At 45.3% G+C, this 17,852-nt stretch overlaps 1 protein-coding gene across 1 annotated transcript in view; it reads left to right on the top strand.

The window, feature by feature from the left end:
* LOC144609540 (chromodomain-helicase-DNA-binding protein 3-like) overlaps window positions 1-17,852 on the top strand; it is a gene marked incomplete at its 5' end in the record, with an annotated part of 90,601 nt that overhangs the window by 26,662 nt on the left and 46,087 nt on the right. The window contains 10 exons of the mRNA XM_078428043.1: window positions 564-755; window positions 2,396-2,596; window positions 3,262-3,399; window positions 3,803-3,924; window positions 5,052-5,225; window positions 7,994-8,135; window positions 11,052-11,183; window positions 13,708-13,825; window positions 13,919-14,043; window positions 16,581-16,812. Of these exons, the coding sequence (XP_078284169.1) occupies window positions 564-755; window positions 2,396-2,596; window positions 3,262-3,399; window positions 3,803-3,924; window positions 5,052-5,225; window positions 7,994-8,135; window positions 11,052-11,183; window positions 13,708-13,825; window positions 13,919-14,043; window positions 16,581-16,812 (1,576 nt within the window). The remainder of the gene's footprint in view (window positions 1-563; window positions 756-2,395; window positions 2,597-3,261; window positions 3,400-3,802; window positions 3,925-5,051; window positions 5,226-7,993; window positions 8,136-11,051; window positions 11,184-13,707; window positions 13,826-13,918; window positions 14,044-16,580; window positions 16,813-17,852) is intronic.

Raw genomic sequence — 17,852 nt, forward strand, 5'->3', positions numbered from 1 at the left:
AAACATTTTGAATGGTATTGAATATTTGAATCTTGGTAATCTTGAAATCAAAATTGATAGCAAGCAATGGGGACTGCCTGCATTGCTTTGGAGCCTCTTAACACTTCCAGGAACCTGGCAGCTCAAGGAAAGTGAACGGTGACAGATTATATTTGGTTTAGTTTAGAGATACAGCGCAGAATCGGGCCCTTCGGCCCACTGAGTCTGCACCGACCAGCGATCCCCACACATTAGCACTACCTTACACACACTCGGGACAATTTTCAATTTATACCAAGCCAATTAACCTACAAACCTGGACGTCTTTAGAGTATGGGAGGAAACCAAAGATCTCGGAGAAAACTGACGCAGGTCATGGGGAGAACGTACAAACTCCATACAGACAGCACCCGTAGTCAGGATCAAACTCCAGTCTCTGGCGCTGCAAGGCAGTAGCTCCATCGCTACGCCACCGTGCTGTTGAATACCATTAGTTCCATTGCCTTTTCCAGCCCCTCTTTAGGGCTGTTTTGTTGCAGGATTGCTTTGTGTCGTTGTTTAATTGTTTTTTGTTTTACCTGCAGCCAACCATTAAATATGAGGCACAGCCAGATTTCGTCACGGTTACGGGCGGAACACTGCACATGTACCAGCTGGAGGGTCTGAACTGGCTTCGATTCTCCTGGGCACAGGGCACCGATACCATATTAGCCGATGAGATGGGACTGGGAAAGACCATCCAGACCATCGTATTCTTGTATTCTTTGTATAAAGAGGTAAAGGTGGACTTTGGTTTAAACTCATCCTCTGTGTTATCGTAGGAGGCTGGTTAACACATAGGACAACAGGAATGGCTACTTACAACTCTGTCCTTACTGCTGTTATTGGGAACAAGGGCGATCAAGCTCTATATAGTTTCTGTGTCGGAAGGACACAAAATGGAGTAACTCAGCGGGACAGGCAGAAGGTTGAGATCCTTCTTCTCGACCCAAAACGTTACTCATTCCTTATCTCCAGAGATGCTGCCTGTCCTGCTGAATTACTTCAGTATTTTGTGTTTATTCACATAGTTTCTGTTTTTCTGTTTGTTTATCAAAATCTACAATTCTATTTTTTTCAATGATCAATTGGCCTTATGTCAATTGCGTTTTGACGTTAGATTCTCTGGTACTAACTTAACTCTTGGAGCCCCGAACCTACTTTGCATCCAGTCTTCCGAGTCACTGTAGATCCTATGTGCCTTATTCTACTGGATCAGCCTGCCAAGAGGACCTTGTCAAATTGTTTTTTAGTTTAGAGACACAGCGCGGGTACAAGTCCATTGGCCCACCGTCTCTCGCCGAACAGCGATCCCGCACGTTAACACTATCCTACACACACTAGCCCGCACGTTAACACTATCCTACACACACAAGCCAATTAACCTACAAACTGTGGGAGGAAACCGAATATCTTGAAGAAAACCCACGGGGAGAACGTACAAACTCCGTACAGCAAGCAACTGTAGTAAGGATCAAACCCACGCTGGTTACGGTGAGAACGCACAAACTCTACACAGACAGCACCCGTAGTCAGGATCGAACCCTGGCAACAACTCTAACGCTATGCCGCTTATTCAGACAGCATTCACTGCCCTACCCTCATCTAACAGCTCCACTTATACTTAAAATTCTCTCTTTACAATGCATCAGTCCTCTGTGCAAAGAAATCTAACAGCAGACCAGGTGGTAATTGATAGTGTAACATTAACCATCCATCCAGAGTCTTGTGTTCCAACAAGGACGAGCAGATATAACTAACTCCCAAGAGGAAGGTATGCCATTGTTTCTCTCGTACTTATCAGTGTAAGAAATTGTAAAGCACGCCTCAGTTGCCTTGGATGCCAAAGCTTAGGAGTCCTTCAGTTGTTTATTGTCAGCCTCTCCACAAACTTTGACTTGCAGCTTGTTCTATTCACATACTACTCATGAACTTGATAAAGCCTTTGGTCACCATTTATAATTTCTTTATTTACGAATACCAGTTTTGTCTGATACTCTTGAGAAACATCCTGGAATACATTGAGTCACAGTCAGATAGCGTGAAAACGGGCTCTTGGTCTCAACTTGCCCACGCCGACCAACAGGTCCCATCTACACTATAGCGCCATAGATCCGGGTATGGTCCTGCCCGCGTTTGGCCCATATCCCTCTAAACCTGTCCTATCCATGTCTGAAGAAAGGTCTCAATCCGAAACGTCACCCATTTCTTCTCTCCTGAGATGCTGCCTGAGTTACTCCAGCATTTTGTGAAATAAATACTGTCTAAATGTTTTTTAAACGTTACGACGAATATAGCTGGTGACTAAATACACCCTCCTTTGGGATTTCATTTTATTTCACTCGATCTTTGAACTTTCTTTAATCTGATTCTGCAGGGACACACGAAAGGCCCCTTCTTGGTCAGCGCCCCCCTGTCCACGATCATAAACTGGGAACGAGAGTTTGAGTTTTGGGCGCCGCATTTTTACGTGGTTACGTACACAGGAGACAAGGATAGCCGTGCCGTCATCCGGGAGAACGAGTTTTGCTTTGACGATGGTGCTGTTAAAGTCAGCAAGCGAGCAGTCAAAATCAGGGTAAGCCTTGTATGTTTTAATGCTGGGGTGCAAAATGCTAAGATTTGAAGTGAAGGATCCGATGTCAGGCCATTGGGTTACCTTGCAATGTTGAATGTAAGGTTTAGTTTTTTAGTTTAGAGATACTGCGCAGAAACAGGCCCTTCGGCCGACCAAGTCCGCACCGACCGGCGATCCCCACACATTAACACTACCCTCTACATACTAGGGGCAATTTTACATTAACACCAAGCCAATTAACCTATGAACTTGTGCGTCTTTGGAGTGTGGGAGGAAACCGGTCTCTGAGAAAACCCATGCAGATTATGAGGAGAACGTGTAGACAAGCACCCGTAGTCAGGCTCAAACTCTGGTCTCTGATGCTGTAAGGCAGCAGCTCTACCGCTGCGCCACCGTGCTTGGGAACGCAATGCGCAGGATCACAGCCACAGGATATGGTGCTCACTGGAAAAGTGACCCATGTATCTACACCGTGGACGGCTTGATTGTAATCGTGTATTGTCTTTCCGCTGACCGATTAGCATGCAACAAAAACTTTTCACTGTACCTCAGTACATGTGACAATAAACTAAACTCAAACAGGAAAGGGAACATTTTGAGCTCTATATATTATTGTAGATCAATTTTCACAATGGTTAGACTGATTTAATATGTTTCTTTTGTAGAATCAGGCACAGGTGAAGTTTCATGTCTTGTTGACCTCCTATGAGCTGGTCACCATTGACCAGGCAGTTCTGAGCTCCATTAAGTGGGCCTCTCTCGTGGTTGATGAAGCACACAGATTAAAGAACAACCAGTCCAAGGTGAGTGCGAGAGGCACGTCCACTTTCCTTTTCTGCCACTTGTTCATTCACATGTAATGAAGAAGCATAATGAAGCAAAACATATAAACTTTGTACAGACAGTTCCCGTAGTCAGGATGGAACCCGGGTCCTTGGCACTGCAAGGCAGTAGCTTTACCGCGGCGCCACTATGCCACCCTCCCGAGAAGGGGTTGCTTTTTTTAACGCCTAATCCAAGAAGGCAGTACCTCCTGCTCTGATCTCTGTGGTCTCTCGGAACTAGCAGTGCCACTATCGCCCTAGATTTGCACAATAACAAGATTGACCAGTACCTTTTGACCAAAATCCGAATGTTATCCATATAAATAACCTGAAGAAGAAAACACAGAGCAACATCTGTACTGACGTGGTGACAATTGTTTAGTTTTTCAGAGTGTTGAATGGTTATAAGATTAAATGGAAGCTGTTGCTGACAGGGACACCTCTGCAGAACAATCTAGAAGAACTCTTCCATCTGCTTAATTTCCTGACGTCTGATCGTTTCAAGTAAGTGCCGCTTCACAATGGTGGGGTGAGAATTCCTTCTATGACCTTGGGAGCGTCCCCAACTACTCTTCAAGGAAGAGTCCAAAGTACACTTTGTAGGCACCCTTTAAATAAAGTATTCACTCACTCTCACTCCCTATCACTCTCACTCTCGCCCAATGGAGTGGTTTCTCTTGTGTCGTGCTGCACAAAGCAGCCGGTCAATTTGGACCGAGCAAATTTCCTCAGAGTCGTGTACAAAGATCAGATATTCTGTTCTTTGGGGCGTTGACTGAGGATATTTTGACAAGCGGCACAGAGCCCTCTTGTGCTCTGAAAATCTTTTGCGTCCACCCAAGAGAAATTATGCTTTGCAGTCTCTTTGGATTAAATGTGTGTCAGCCCAGTTTGTGCATGCACCTTTCTGAATGGGGCAAGCCCATTTACAGGCACAAGAATTCCCTCACTGATTCATGGTTATGGGATATGGGCATTCAGCTGAAAGTGGCAGCCTATCTTGTCATAAACATAGTTGTTATGATCTGATAATTTAGTGAAATAATATTTAAAAAGTAAAAATAAATAAATGAAATAGAAGTGAAACCAAGTAGCCTGCTTGTGGTTGAGGGTGAAACACTGGTGGAGTACTTGAAGATTGCACTGCTCTCCTTCCAGGTTACCATCCCTAACGTCGCCACACTGATTTCTCTGAATGTCCACGGATGCATCAGCCTGCATTTGTCTTGCCTCATTTAAGATGGCAGGTGTGATCCATGACCTTCTGACAGAGGTCAACGCACTGGCGATGCAGCCAAATCAATAGCTCGCAAAAAAGAATAGTTAACTTCCCTGATAGCATTTGTGTGCATCTCCAATTTTCATTGTAGGTAGTCATGTTAAACCTGGAATTTGTTACCAATTCCCCATATTTTTGCTCCCTTCCAGAAGGGTCTTGAAATCTACGTTAACAGTCTGCATTAACACTTTATTCTGATGATTGTTGTAATCTCCCTTATGTGATGGTCTTGTCATTTGTTGTCTGGAGTTTCTGTGTAAGCTCTGATACCTTCAATGATATGAGAAGATCCTGGCGACAGTGTAGGTTTAGAAATTGTCCAAGCTTTGCTCTCACTGAATATCTTTTGCAGTAATCTAGAGGGCTTCCTTGAAGAATTTGCTGACATCTCAAAGGAGGACCAGATAAAGAAGCTCCACGATCTTCTCGGTCCCCACATGTTGCGCCGCCTTAAGGCAGATGTCTTCAAGAACATGCCCTCCAAGACCGAGCTGATTGTGCGTGTGGAGCTGAGCACAATGCAAAAGTAAGTAACTCTGGGATCCTGCGGTTTGCAACTTAACCTTGGCCAACTCCTCTTCCTTTGGTCCGAGATTCACATTGTAGGGGAGAAAAGACAGAGCAGAAAGTCAGGCGCAGCAGTGGAGTTGCTGCCTTACAGCGTTTGCAGCACTGGAGACCCGGGTTCGATCTCGAATGCGGATGCTGTCTAAGGAGTTTGTACCTGCATAGGTTTTCTCCAGGATCTTCGATTTCCTCCCACATTCCCAAGACGTACGTTTGTATGTTAATTGCCTTGATATAAGTGTAAATTGTCCCTAGTGTGTGTAGGAAAGTGTTAATGTGCGGGGATCGCTGGTCGGTGCGGACTCGGTGGGCTGAAGGGCCTGTTTCCGCACTGTATCTTTAAACTGAAAGTCACTTTCGATAAAACTGCATGCATTCGAGGATCAACATCTCATTACCTGAGCACATTACACCCTTCAGACCTCAGCATCATTGAAGCAATGTCAGGTTTCATCTGTGGAAAGGGAAGCAGTTAATGTCGAGGAGCTGGTTTGGGTCTGGTTTGAAAGAATGACTGTTTCACTTTCTACAGATGTTGCCTGATCTGCTAAGGGTTTCCATCTTTTTCTGTTCTTAATTTCCCAATTTCCAGCAACTATTACTTTTTTATCCTTTCAAACCAGCTTTACCTCTTCCAGCAAATTTAGTTCAGTTTACAGATACAGTGCGGAAACAGGCCCTTTGGCCCACCGAGTCCGCACCGACCAGCGATCCCCGCACATTAATGCTATCCTACACATGCACTAGGGACAATTTACTCTTATCCCAAGCCAATTAACCTACAAATCAGTACGTATTTGGAGTGTGGGAGGAAACCGAAGATCTCGGAAAAAAACCACGGGGAGAACGTACTAACTTCTTTGTTTGGTATTTAAACTTTTTCTTCCTGGCAAACTTAAACTACCTTCTATCACCTCGCAACGGGATCCCAACACTAGTCACATCTTCCCATCTACACCCATTTCCCCCTTCCGCAGAGACCGCTCCCTCTGCAACTCATCCCTTCCCACCCAAACCACTCCCTCCCCAGATACCTTTCCCTGCAACCGCAGAAGATGCATCACGTGTCCCTATACCTCGTCCCTGAACTCTGTCCAGGGACCCTGACAGTCCTTTCAGGTTAGGCAGAGGTTCACTTGCACCTCCTCCAACCTCATCTACTGTATCCGTTGTTCAAAATGTGGATGCTGAAACATCAGCGAGACCAAACATAGACTGGCCGATTGGTTTGCTGAACACCTTCGCTCAGTCCACCTGAACCTACCTGATATCCCGATTGCTAAACACTTTAATTCCCCTTTTCATTCCCACACTGACCTTTCTGTCCTAGGTCTCCTCCATTGTCAGAATGAGGCTAAACACAAATTGGAGGAACAGCATCTCATATTTCGCTTGGGCAACTTACAGCCCAATGATTTATTCACAAAATGCTGGAGTAACTCAGCAGGTCAGGCAGCATCTCGGGAGAGAAGGAATGGGTGACGTTTCGGGTCGAGACCCTTCTTACAGCCCAGTGATATGAACATTGATTTTTCTCACTTCAAGTAACCCCAGCATTCCCTCTCTCTTTAACCCTCCCCATCCAAGTTGCACCAGCTTCTCGTTTACACCCAACAAACAGCTAACAATGGAATGTTTCCTTTATCACCATAACTTTTTTTAAACTTTCATTGTTCTTTATCTCTTTACATCATCGTCTATATCTCTCGTTTCCCATATGCTTAACTAGTCTGAAGAAGGATCTCGATCCGAAACGTCACCCATTCCTTCTCTCCAGAGATGCTGCCTGTCCCGTTGAGTTACTCCAGCTTTTTGTGTCTATCTTTAGCACTTGGATAGGACAGGTTTGGAGAGGGATATGGGCCAAACGTGAGCAGGTGGAACTAGTGCACCTGGGACATGTTAGCCGGTATGGGTACGTTGGGCCGAAGGGCCTGTTTCCACGCTGTATCACTGCCTATGACTAATGCAGGATCCTAATCCTTTTCCCATAAGCCTACTTTTTTTTCCTACCTCGAACTTGCATCCGCTTCCCTTTCATTCACTGCATTCCAAATAATAACTTTTCGTGTTTAAAATAATGCTTTGTCTGGTTGTTTTGCTAATACAATGGCCTCCAGTTCCCAACACTTTAGTTAATGAATCGTTATTATGCTTATCTGTTCAGGCAACACGTCAAAAATTTCCAATATCCCATTAAACTTTCCCTTGTGAAGAACAATTGTAATTCATGCAGTCTCCCTCATTCATGATACCGTACTTTCCTATAGAAACTAAAACAACAGGTTGTTTTCTGAAATCAGTTGAGCGTCGCTCGCCTGGCAAGATCATGGGAGGCGTGGGATGGAAGCGAGTGGGCAGAGGGCAGGCCTCCTAATTCTTCACACCTTGCTGAGGGTGCATGGACGTTGTATTCTGTGCTCTGTCCTGTTCGTGAAGATAGTTGTATCTTCCTCTCGTGAAGATAGAACTACAGTTCCTTTTCTTGCGTCACTCTGTTTTCAAAAAGTAGATCTTTGTTCAAGTTTCTCAGCCCCAATTGGCAGAAATAGTTGGATTTGCAACTTGTTTCTGGAGAGTATGGAAGGTTTGGAAGAAGGGATCAGCGAGTCCTGGAATTTCTACATAGCTCTCCAGTTAAATATTTGTTAGACTGCGAATCAATAGGTAGGTGCTATCAACCTCCGATCACAGATGTAAATCTCCATCCTATTAATTGTTTTTCAGGAAATATTACAAATTTATACTGACGAGAAACTTCGATGCCCTCAACTCCAAAGGTGGCGGGAATCAGGTGTCGCTCCTAAATATCATGATGGATCTGAAGAAGTGTTGTAACCACCCTTACCTCTTCCCTGTGGCTGCCATGGTATGTAGCAGCTGCATTCTTTGTTGCCATTTTGTACGGTCTCGCATCATGCGCTCTTTTGAGTGTTTAAGCATACAGCTAGTAAAGCGGTCATGCATTTCAAATAGTGAGCCATCTCAGGGGAGCAACGAGGACTGAACAGTGGTAGAGGTTTGGCAGGAATCAAGAAAATTGTTAAGAGATAGTGAGAGGGATGAATAGGGGAAAAAAACTGCAGATGCTGGTTAAAATCGAAGGTAGACACAAAATGTTGGAGTAACTCAGTGGGTCATGCAGCATCTCGGGAGAGAAGGAATGGGTGACACCACCCATTCCTTCTCCCGAGATGCTGCCTGACCCGCTGAGTTACTCCAGCATTTTGTGTCTACCTGTGAGATGGATGAATATAGGAACTCGGAAGGCTATTTAGCCAGTCTTCTAGAAATACAACATGAAACTAAACCTTAGGTGTTTGAACTTCCCGACATCTGGGTCCTGGAACTTGCGAGGGAAGGTGGGAGCAGGGGAGGTGAACGAGAAAGAATGAATGAATACGTTTATTGGCCAAGTATGTACACATACAAGAAATGTGCCTTGGTGCTCCGTTCGCAAGTAACAACACGAACACACAGTAAACAATTAAGAACAAAGCATAAACCATTAAGAATACAACATTATGGTTTAAACATGTGAGTGAAATAAACCAGAGCAAAAAGAGACTACAGACTTTTGGTTATTGAATAGAGCTACTTGAGTAGAGTAGATTATTATCTCAATGGTGTCAGGTTGGGTAAGGGGGAAGTGCAGCGAGACCTGGGTTTCCTTGTACACCAGTCACTGAAAGTTGGCGTGCAGGTACAGCAGGTAGTGAAGAAAGCTAATGGCATGTTGGCTTTCATAACGGGAGGATTTCAGTATTATAATAATAATAATAATAAGCATTTATTTTATATAGCGCCTTATCGGGTGCTCAAAGCGCTTTACAAAAACAATCAACATAAAAACAAACAGACAAACTATCCTAACGGAAAAGCGGCGAATAAACAACGCCAGCGTCCTCTCATGTCAGGGTCCGGCAGTAGCCAACAAAAAGCACAGGACACACAGATACAATTTTTACACAAACAGCCATCACAGTGATTGCTCTAGGCACACCCTCACTGTGATGGAAGGCAAAGTCTTATCCCCTCCTCATTTTTCACCCGTGGTGCCACGAGGTGATCGAGGCTCCCAACTTTTTGAAGCCCCCACCGGGCGATGGAAAGTCCCAGGGCCGAGCCGAGCAGGCCGATGAAAGTCCTGAGCCCCACTGGGCGATGGAAAGTCCCAGGGCCGAGCCGAGCAGGCCGATGAAAGTCCTGAGCCCCCACCGGGCGATGGAAAGTGCTGTGGCCGAGCCACGCAGGGTGATGAAGGGCCTGCGAGCGGGTCGATCGTACCTCGCGCTTCGGGGCGGTCGAAGCTGCTACGGCTGGAGCTCCCAAAAACCGGTCGCCAGCCAGGGACCTGCGAACTCCCGATGTTGCGGTCTGCAGGGCCCACGGCCGAAGCCTCCGAGATGGTAAGTCCAGGCCTTGCGACCGGAGTCTTCAAGGTCGATCCCAGCTGGAGGCCGCCGACTCCACGATGTTAGGCCGTAGCGCGAACGGAGATACGACACGGTAAAGGTCGCATCTCCGTTGAGGAAGAGATTAGAAAAAAGGTTTCCCCCAACCCCCCACCACCCCCCCACATACACAGAGTTAAAAATAGAACAAAACGTACATTAAACGATGACAATAGACAAAAAACAAAAAAAAGACAGAGAGACTGCCGGTGAGCCGCAGCTGCAGAACACAGCCACGCCCCATTTTATCATGGAGTAAAGAAGTTCTGCAGTTGTATAGGGCCCTGGTAAGACCACATCTGGAGTATTGGGTACAGTTTTGGTCTCCCAATTTGAGGAAGAACATCCTTGTAATTGAGGCAGTGCAGCGTAGGATCATGAGATTGATCCCTGGGATGGCGGGACTGTCATATGAGGAAAGATTGAAAAGACTAAGCTTGTATTCACTGGAGTTTAGAAGGATGAGAGGGGATCTTATAGAAACATATAAAATTATAAAAGGACTGGACAAGCTAGATGCAGGAAAAATGTTCCCAATGTTGGGTGAGTCCAGAACCAGGGGCCACAGTCTTAGAATAAAGGGGAGGCCATTTAAAACTGAGGTGAGAAGGAACTTTTTCACCCACAGAGTTGTGATTTAGTGGGATTCTCTGCCACAGAGGGCAGTGGAGGCCAAATCACTGGATGGATTTAAGAGAGAGTTAGATAGAGCTTTAGGGGCTAGTGGAATCAAGGGATATGGGGAGAAGGCAGGCACGGGTTACTGATTGTGGATGATCACCATGAATGGCGGTGCTGGCTCGAAGGGCCGAATGGCCTCCTGCACCTATTTTCTATTTTTCTACTACTCACGGAAAAACATAGGTTTAATGATTTTTCTGGGAGAACCACAGGTGTAGAAGAGCAGATCAGAGCCAGGCTTTCTCTGCATTTGGTTTTCTCTAAATTGCCCTCCAATTACGGCACCAGGCTCACTATTGAGCCTATTGCATGAAGATTGTGCATTTGGCTGAGACGTTTACTTCATTCGTCCAAAAAGAAAAGTTTTCTATAATGTTGCCTTACTGGTCAGGCCAATGTTTATAGCCCTTAAGGTGATGCCGTCAACCACAACAGTCCACTCTTGTATTCCTTAAGCAATGAGGAAAAATGCTGGAATGTTTGGGTCAAGGATAGAGAAAATATGTTGAAGGTATGTAGTCCTATTATTAAAAGGACTTGGTACTGTGGTTTATGGAACACACATTCTGCTAATTATTTCTGTTGTATCCAAGCCTTGTTGTGGTTAGCAGCTTGTTTTGAACATCTGCTTTACTGGCCTTTTGCTTTAGGAGGCTGCGAAGTTACCAAATGGTGCATATGAAGGTAACGGGCTAATCAAGTCGTCTGGAAAACTGACGCTGCTCCAGAAAATGCTGCGGAAGTTGAAGGACGGGGGCCACAGAGTGCTGATATTTTCTCAGGTATATTGCTCCTTGCTCCCAGTACCTCGGTACACGATGTTTATTGGGATACCCACAGTCTCTGCACCACTCACTTTGCAGATCTTTGAAGAAATGGGAAGGCCCAAGCCTGTTGATAATTCAAGAATGGCACAATCAAGTGGGGCATGCAATTTGAGTCAGACTGTGTATGTATCTGGTCTAGTGTTCATCTGAGGTAGACACAAAATGCTGGAGTAACTCAGCGGGTCAGGCAGCATCTCTGGACCGTACCAGAGACTTGGGTTCGATCCTGACCACAGGTGTCGTCTGTATGGAGTTTCTCCCTGTGACCACATGGGTTTTCTCTGGGTGCTCCGGTTTCCTACAGGTTTGTAGGTTAATTGACTTCGGAAATGTTTTTAATTGTCCCTAGTGTATAGGTTAATGTTAGTGTACATGATGATCGCTAGTCGGCGTGGACTTGGTGGGCCTAAGTGCCTGTTTCTGCGCTGTATCTCTAAAGTCTAAAGAACTGAGGTGAGGATAAATTTCTTCAAACAGCTAGCAATGAATCTTTGGAATTATCTAACCTGGAGGGCTGTGGATGCTCGGTCACGTTCAAACGATTTCTTGGTGTGAAGGGAATTAAGGAATGTAGGGATCATGCAAAAAAATGGTGCTGTGATGGAAAATGAGCTGTTGGTGCAATGTGGTGGGCTTGAAGGGCTAAATGGCCAACTGCAGACCTGTGCAATATGTACTAGAATACTGGAAACATCAAGTTGTCAGTATGCATTGAGATTCTGTCTTGTCTGACTGTCGCCTCAGAATGTTCCTCTTTAGATGGACTGTTTTGCAGAGTGTTCCTTGTTGAACACTTTATCCAAAAGAACACCTCTGAATGCCGATTATTAGATAACGGTTTGTAGAACGTACCACCAGAGCTCTGCGTGAAAAGGTGACAGTAGATCTGGTGGGGTGGTTCTACGTGCCAAGTTATTTGGCAGAAGGCCATAAACCAAAGCGAAAGACTGGAGCGACAAGGCTTCCATACACTGGAATTTAGAAGGATGAGAGGGGATTTTATCGAAACATATAAGATTATTAAGGGGTTGGACACGTTAGAGCTAGGAAATATAAGAAAATAACTGCAGATGCTGGTAAACTGTTGGGGGAGTCCAGAACCAGGGGCCACAGTTTAAGAATAAGGGGTAGGCCATTTAGAACTGAGATGAGGAAAAACTTTTTCAGTCAGAGAGTTGTGAATCTGTGGAATTCTCTGCCTCAGAAGGCAGTGGAGGCCAATTCTCTGAATGCATTCAAGAGAGAGTTAGATGGAGCTCTTAAGGATAGCGGAGACAGGGGGTGTGGGGACAAGGCAGGAACGGGGTACTGATTGAGAATGATCAGCCATGATCACATTGAATAGCGGTGCTGGCTCGAAGGGCCGAATGGCCTCCTCCTGCACCTATTGTCTATTGAGAGACGTCGCAAATGAGTGAAGTTCAAAGGGCTTTGGGTGTTCCAACCCGTTTAATCTCAGAGTTGGAGGCAGATCCAACTAATGGTTCAGATGGTAGAGTAGCGGAGAGAGCCTAAAATGAGAGGGCAAAGGTTTAAAGTGAGAGGGGACAGACCTAACGCATATCTGAGAGGCAAATTTTTCACACAAAGCGCGGTGGGTATTTGGAACAAGCTGTCACGGGAGGCGGTAGAGGCAAGTACAGTTACAACTTTTAAAAGATATTTGGATAGGTACATGGATAGGAAAGGTGTAGAGAGGTATAGGGCAAGCACATACAAATGGGATTAGCATCTTAGTCGACATGGACAAGTTGAGCCAAAGCCGCTGTTTCCATGCTGTTTCACTAAATCTCTATGAAACTATAAAGGCAATTGGTATGTTGGCCTTTATTGCAAAGTGATTGGAGTTTAAGAATTAGGAGGTTTGTTGCAGTTGCAAAAAGGTGTTGGTGAGGTGACAACTGGAGTTGTCTGTGCAGTTTTTGTCCCTTGCCTAGAAAAGGTTATAGTAACACTTTATAGTAACATTGGAGGCAGACCAAAGGAGACTTGCCAAGCTAATTCCTGGAGAGGCATGTGCTATCAAAGGTATCACAAAAAGCTGGAGTAACTCAGCGGGTCAGGCAGCATCTCCGGAGAGAAGGAATGGGTGACGTTTCGGGTCAAGACCCTTCTTCAGACTACACAACTTGTGCTATCAAAAGAGGGTAGACAAGTTTGGGTATGTAGTCCTTGGAGTTTCGAAGAATGAGGGGTGACCTTATTCAAGCAATAAACTCCAAAATGGGTTTGTAGGGGAATATTTTTAGTTTAGAGATACAGCGCGGAAACAGGCCCTTCTGCCCACGAGTCCACGCCGACCAGCAATCCCCGCAAACTAGCACTACCCCGCACACTAGGGACAATTTACAATTTCTACCGAAGCCAATTAACGAACCCGCTGAGCTACTCCAGCATTTTGTGTCCACCTCCAGACATTTTAATGAATGACTTTGGCATGCTTCTGAAACCCTGAAAACTGATTTTTTTGTTGTTGCAGATGACAAAAATGTTGGACTTACTTGAAGACTTCCTAGACTACGAGGGCTACAAGTATGAAAGGATTGATGGAACTGTCACTGGTGGAATGCGACAGGAGGCGATTGATCGATTTAACGGTAAGTGCCACAAGCACCAATCTTTTGGAGTGCGACACCTGTCCTTTGCCTGCTCTTGCTTTTCTAATATTTGCTCACATTCTCCATTGGCAGCACCGGGAGCTGTACAGTTTTGCTTCTTGCTATCGACCAGAGCCGGGGGCCTGGGCATTAACTTGGCCACAGCAGACACCGTGGTCATCTTCGACTCGGACTGGAACCCTCACAATGATATCCAGGTACAGAATGGGAGATGGTACATGGTGGTATTATCTCAGTGTGGCTCAATCAAAGGCATCTAACGTACAAGTGACACGTACAAGTTTTGTTGGTAAAAATGTGGGTAAAGGTTGGATTTTAATAGTCTACTCTCAACTATCAGCGATAATTGAATCTTTACCAGCAGCATCATTAGAATTAAGCCATTTGACCCATCAAGTCTACTCAGTCTGCCATTCAATCATGGCTAATCTCTGCCTCCTAATCCCATTTTCCTGCCTTCTCCCCATAACCTTTGACAAGCGTTCTAATCAAGAATTTGTCTATCTCTGCCTTAAAAATATCCATTGATGGCCTCCACAGCCCCCTGTGGCAATGAGTTCCACAGATTAACTACCCTCTGACTAAAGAAGTTCCTCCTCACCTCCTTTCTAAAAGAGCACCCTTTAATTCTGAGGCTATGACTTCTGGTCCTTGACTCTTCCCCCCCCCCCCCCCCCAGTGGAAATATCCTTTCCACATCCACTCTTATCGATGCCTTTCATTATTCTATAAGTTTCAATGACGTCTCCCCTCAACCTTCTAAACTCCAGCGAGTCGATGCCCAGTGCTGTCAAACGCTCATCATATGCTAACCCACTCATTCCTGCAATCGTTCTTGTAAACCTCATCTGGACCCTCTCCAGAGCCAGCACATCCTTCCTCAGATATGGGGCCCAATTTTGCTCACAGTGCTCCAAATGTGGCCTGACCAGCGTCTTACAGAGCCTCAGCATTACATCTCTGTTTTTGTATCCCAGTCCTCTTGATATAAAGAGAATTTGCCTTTCTTACTACAGATTCGACTTGCAAATGAACTTTTTGGGAGTCCTGCACAAGTACTCCCAAGTCCCTTTGCACCTCCCATTTCTGGATTCTCTCCCCATTTAGAAAATGGGACTCGTGTAGATGGGACGTGTTGGCTGGAGTGGGCAAGTTAGGCCAAAAAGCCCGTTCCACACTGTACGACTATAGATCTTTGAAAGGTGAGGGAATTGAGATTATGAGGAACTGGCACAAAAGAGGAGTGGAGACCTGGGAACCATTGAACCGTTCAAGCTTGAGAAGTTGAGTGGAGCAGTGCTGCTCCGAATTTCGTATTCTTTTTTTCTGTTAGAAGCCTCAGTGAAAATAATAAACCCGCTGATTTTTCATAAAGTCAGAGTCATTCACCAGAGAAATAAGTCTTTTAGCCAACATGTCCATGCCACCTATCAAGTACCCATCCCAACGAATCCTAGTTTACCCACGTATGGTCCATAGCCTTCTATGCCGTGGCAATTCAAATATTCATCCAGATACTTAAACACTGTTAGAGTACCTGTCTCCACTACCTGCTCAAGCAGTCAATTTTAGATTGCGGCCATAATCCAGGTGAAAATAATTTCCTTGGGGCTCTCTAAACTACTTACTCCTCACCTCTGGTTTTTGATGTCACCATTGTGGGGAACCATAATTTACTATCTCCCAAATCTACGTGCCTCGTAATTTTGCATACCTCTTTACAGTCCCTACCCTTGTCGTCGTCCCCCCCTCTCAAACCGCCTTCAGTCTATGGGAAATAATCTGAGCCCATCCATTCTGTCATATCTGAAACGTTTCATTCCAAGTCACCCCGGTGAATCTCCAGTGCTCCCATGTCCTTCGGTAATAGACACAAAATGCTGGAGTAACGCAGCAGGACAGGCAGCATCTCTGGGGAGAAAGAATGGGTGACATTTCCGGTTGAGACCCTTTTGAAGAAGGGTCTCGACCCGCAACATCACCTATTCCTTCTCTCCAGAGGTGCTGCCTGTCCCGTTGAGTTACTGCAGCATTTTGTGCCTGTCTTCATTGTGAACCAGCATCTGAAATTCCTACCTACCATTTCCTTCCTATGTTATTGTGACCAGAACCTTGCACACTGCTTCTGAATGGTCTAAATCCTTTTATAAAGTTGTACCATGATCATCATGCTTGTATTCTGTGCCTTGGCTAATGAAGGCATATCCCATTTACCACCTTCATCTGATCATCCTGTGCTGCCACGTTAAAAACTGGTGCCTTTATTCCTCAACATACTAGGGTTGTTCCATTCATTGTCAATATCAAACCCTAATTAGACCTCCCGAAATGCATTGCTTTCCATTTTATTTGGGATTAAATTCCATCTGGCATTTGCATGCTCAACTTTCCAGCTAATGAGTATTGTCTGTAGCCTTAGACTCCTTTTTCCTATCAACTGCATCACCGATGTTGAGAGTGAAGGAATTTGTGTTTCCAGTCATGTAACTTGATAATTTTTTTGTTTATCCCCATCTGACTGCTGTCCCTCAAAAGTTGTGAAAAGTTACAAAATTGAGATTGAGAGGTTTTTGTTTTAGGGCTAAGGACGTGGAGCAGAAGCATGCAGATAAGGTACAGCTCACCACAATTTAATTAAGTAGGAATGCAGGATTGAGAGATTTACGGCCTCCTAATAAGTTGTTTTAAAGGCTGCTGTCTCTGCCCAGTTAATTTGGCATTCTTTGTTCTCCAGGCCTTCAGCAGAGCTCACCGCATCGGGCAGTCAAAAAAAGTGATGATCTATCGCTTTGTCACTCGAGCGTCCGTGGAGGAGAGAATCACACAAGTGGCCAAGAGAAAGATGATGCTCACTCACCTTGTCGTGCGGTCTGGCCTGGGCTCCAAGGCTGGCAGCATGAGCAAGCAGGAGCTGGACAATATACTCAAGTTTGGCACAGAGGAGCTCTTTAAAGGAGACATAGAAGGTAAAGTATCAACTTTTACTCAGTGGAGCTGGCGAGTGAGAAAGGCAGCAGCTGTCCTATCCATGAAGACATTGTTTATTTTCCACAGGAATAGAATAAGGAGTCATTAGTTGTACCACATTTGTTTATTGTGTGTGTGCGTTTCTGTCTCCAGTTTAGAGTGTTTTGTATATTGTCGTTTCTACTTGAAGCAGAACAATGTAATTCTTCCTTGAAGATAGACACAAAATGCTGGAGTAACTCAGCGGGACAGGCAGCATCTCCGGAGAGAAGGAATGGGTGATGTTTCGGATCAAGACCCTTCTTCAGACTGATCGTCAGGGGAGAGGGAAACTGGAGATATGGAAGGGTATAAAGAGAATGTGGAGTGTGAAAACAACAGATCATAGCAGATGATGATCAAGGAAATGTAGAATGGTTCATTGTTGGCTGAGGGGAAGGTGACAACAAGGTATACAAATAGTAAAACTAATCAGGAGGACAGTGAAACTATTCTGAGAACTAGGGTCGGGGAGGGACGGAGAGAGAGGGAAAGCATGGGTTGCTTGAAGTTAAAGAAATCAATAGTCATTACGCTGGGTTGTAAGCTGTCCAATTTGCGTTTGGCCTCACTCGTGATAGTAGAGGCGGCCTAGGACAGAAAGGTCATTGTGGGAATGAGAAGGGGAGTTAAAGTTTTTAGCAACCGGGAGATCGTGTAGGCCAAAGTGGACTGAGCGAAGGTGTTCAGCGAATCGACCACCCATTCGACGCTTGCTCTCACCGATGTATAAGAGTCCAAAACTGGAACAACAGATACAGTGAATGAGGTTGGAGGAGATGCAAGTGAACCTGAGAAACTGGAGCATGCGGTCACAGAGAGAATGTACAAACTCCATACAGACAGCACCTGCAGTCAGGACTGAACCCGGGTCTCTGACACTGTATTGCAGCAACTCTACCGCTGAGCCACCTTGCCGCCCTTTGAATAGTGAAAGGCTTGGATAGAGTGGATGTGGAGAGGATGTTTCCCCGTTAGTGGGAGAGCCTAGGACTAGAGG

Source organism: Rhinoraja longicauda, chromosome 34 (assembly GCF_053455715.1).
Source record: "Rhinoraja longicauda isolate Sanriku21f chromosome 34, sRhiLon1.1, whole genome shotgun sequence".
Taxonomy (NCBI): Eukaryota; Metazoa; Chordata; class Chondrichthyes; order Rajiformes; family Arhynchobatidae; genus Rhinoraja; species Rhinoraja longicauda.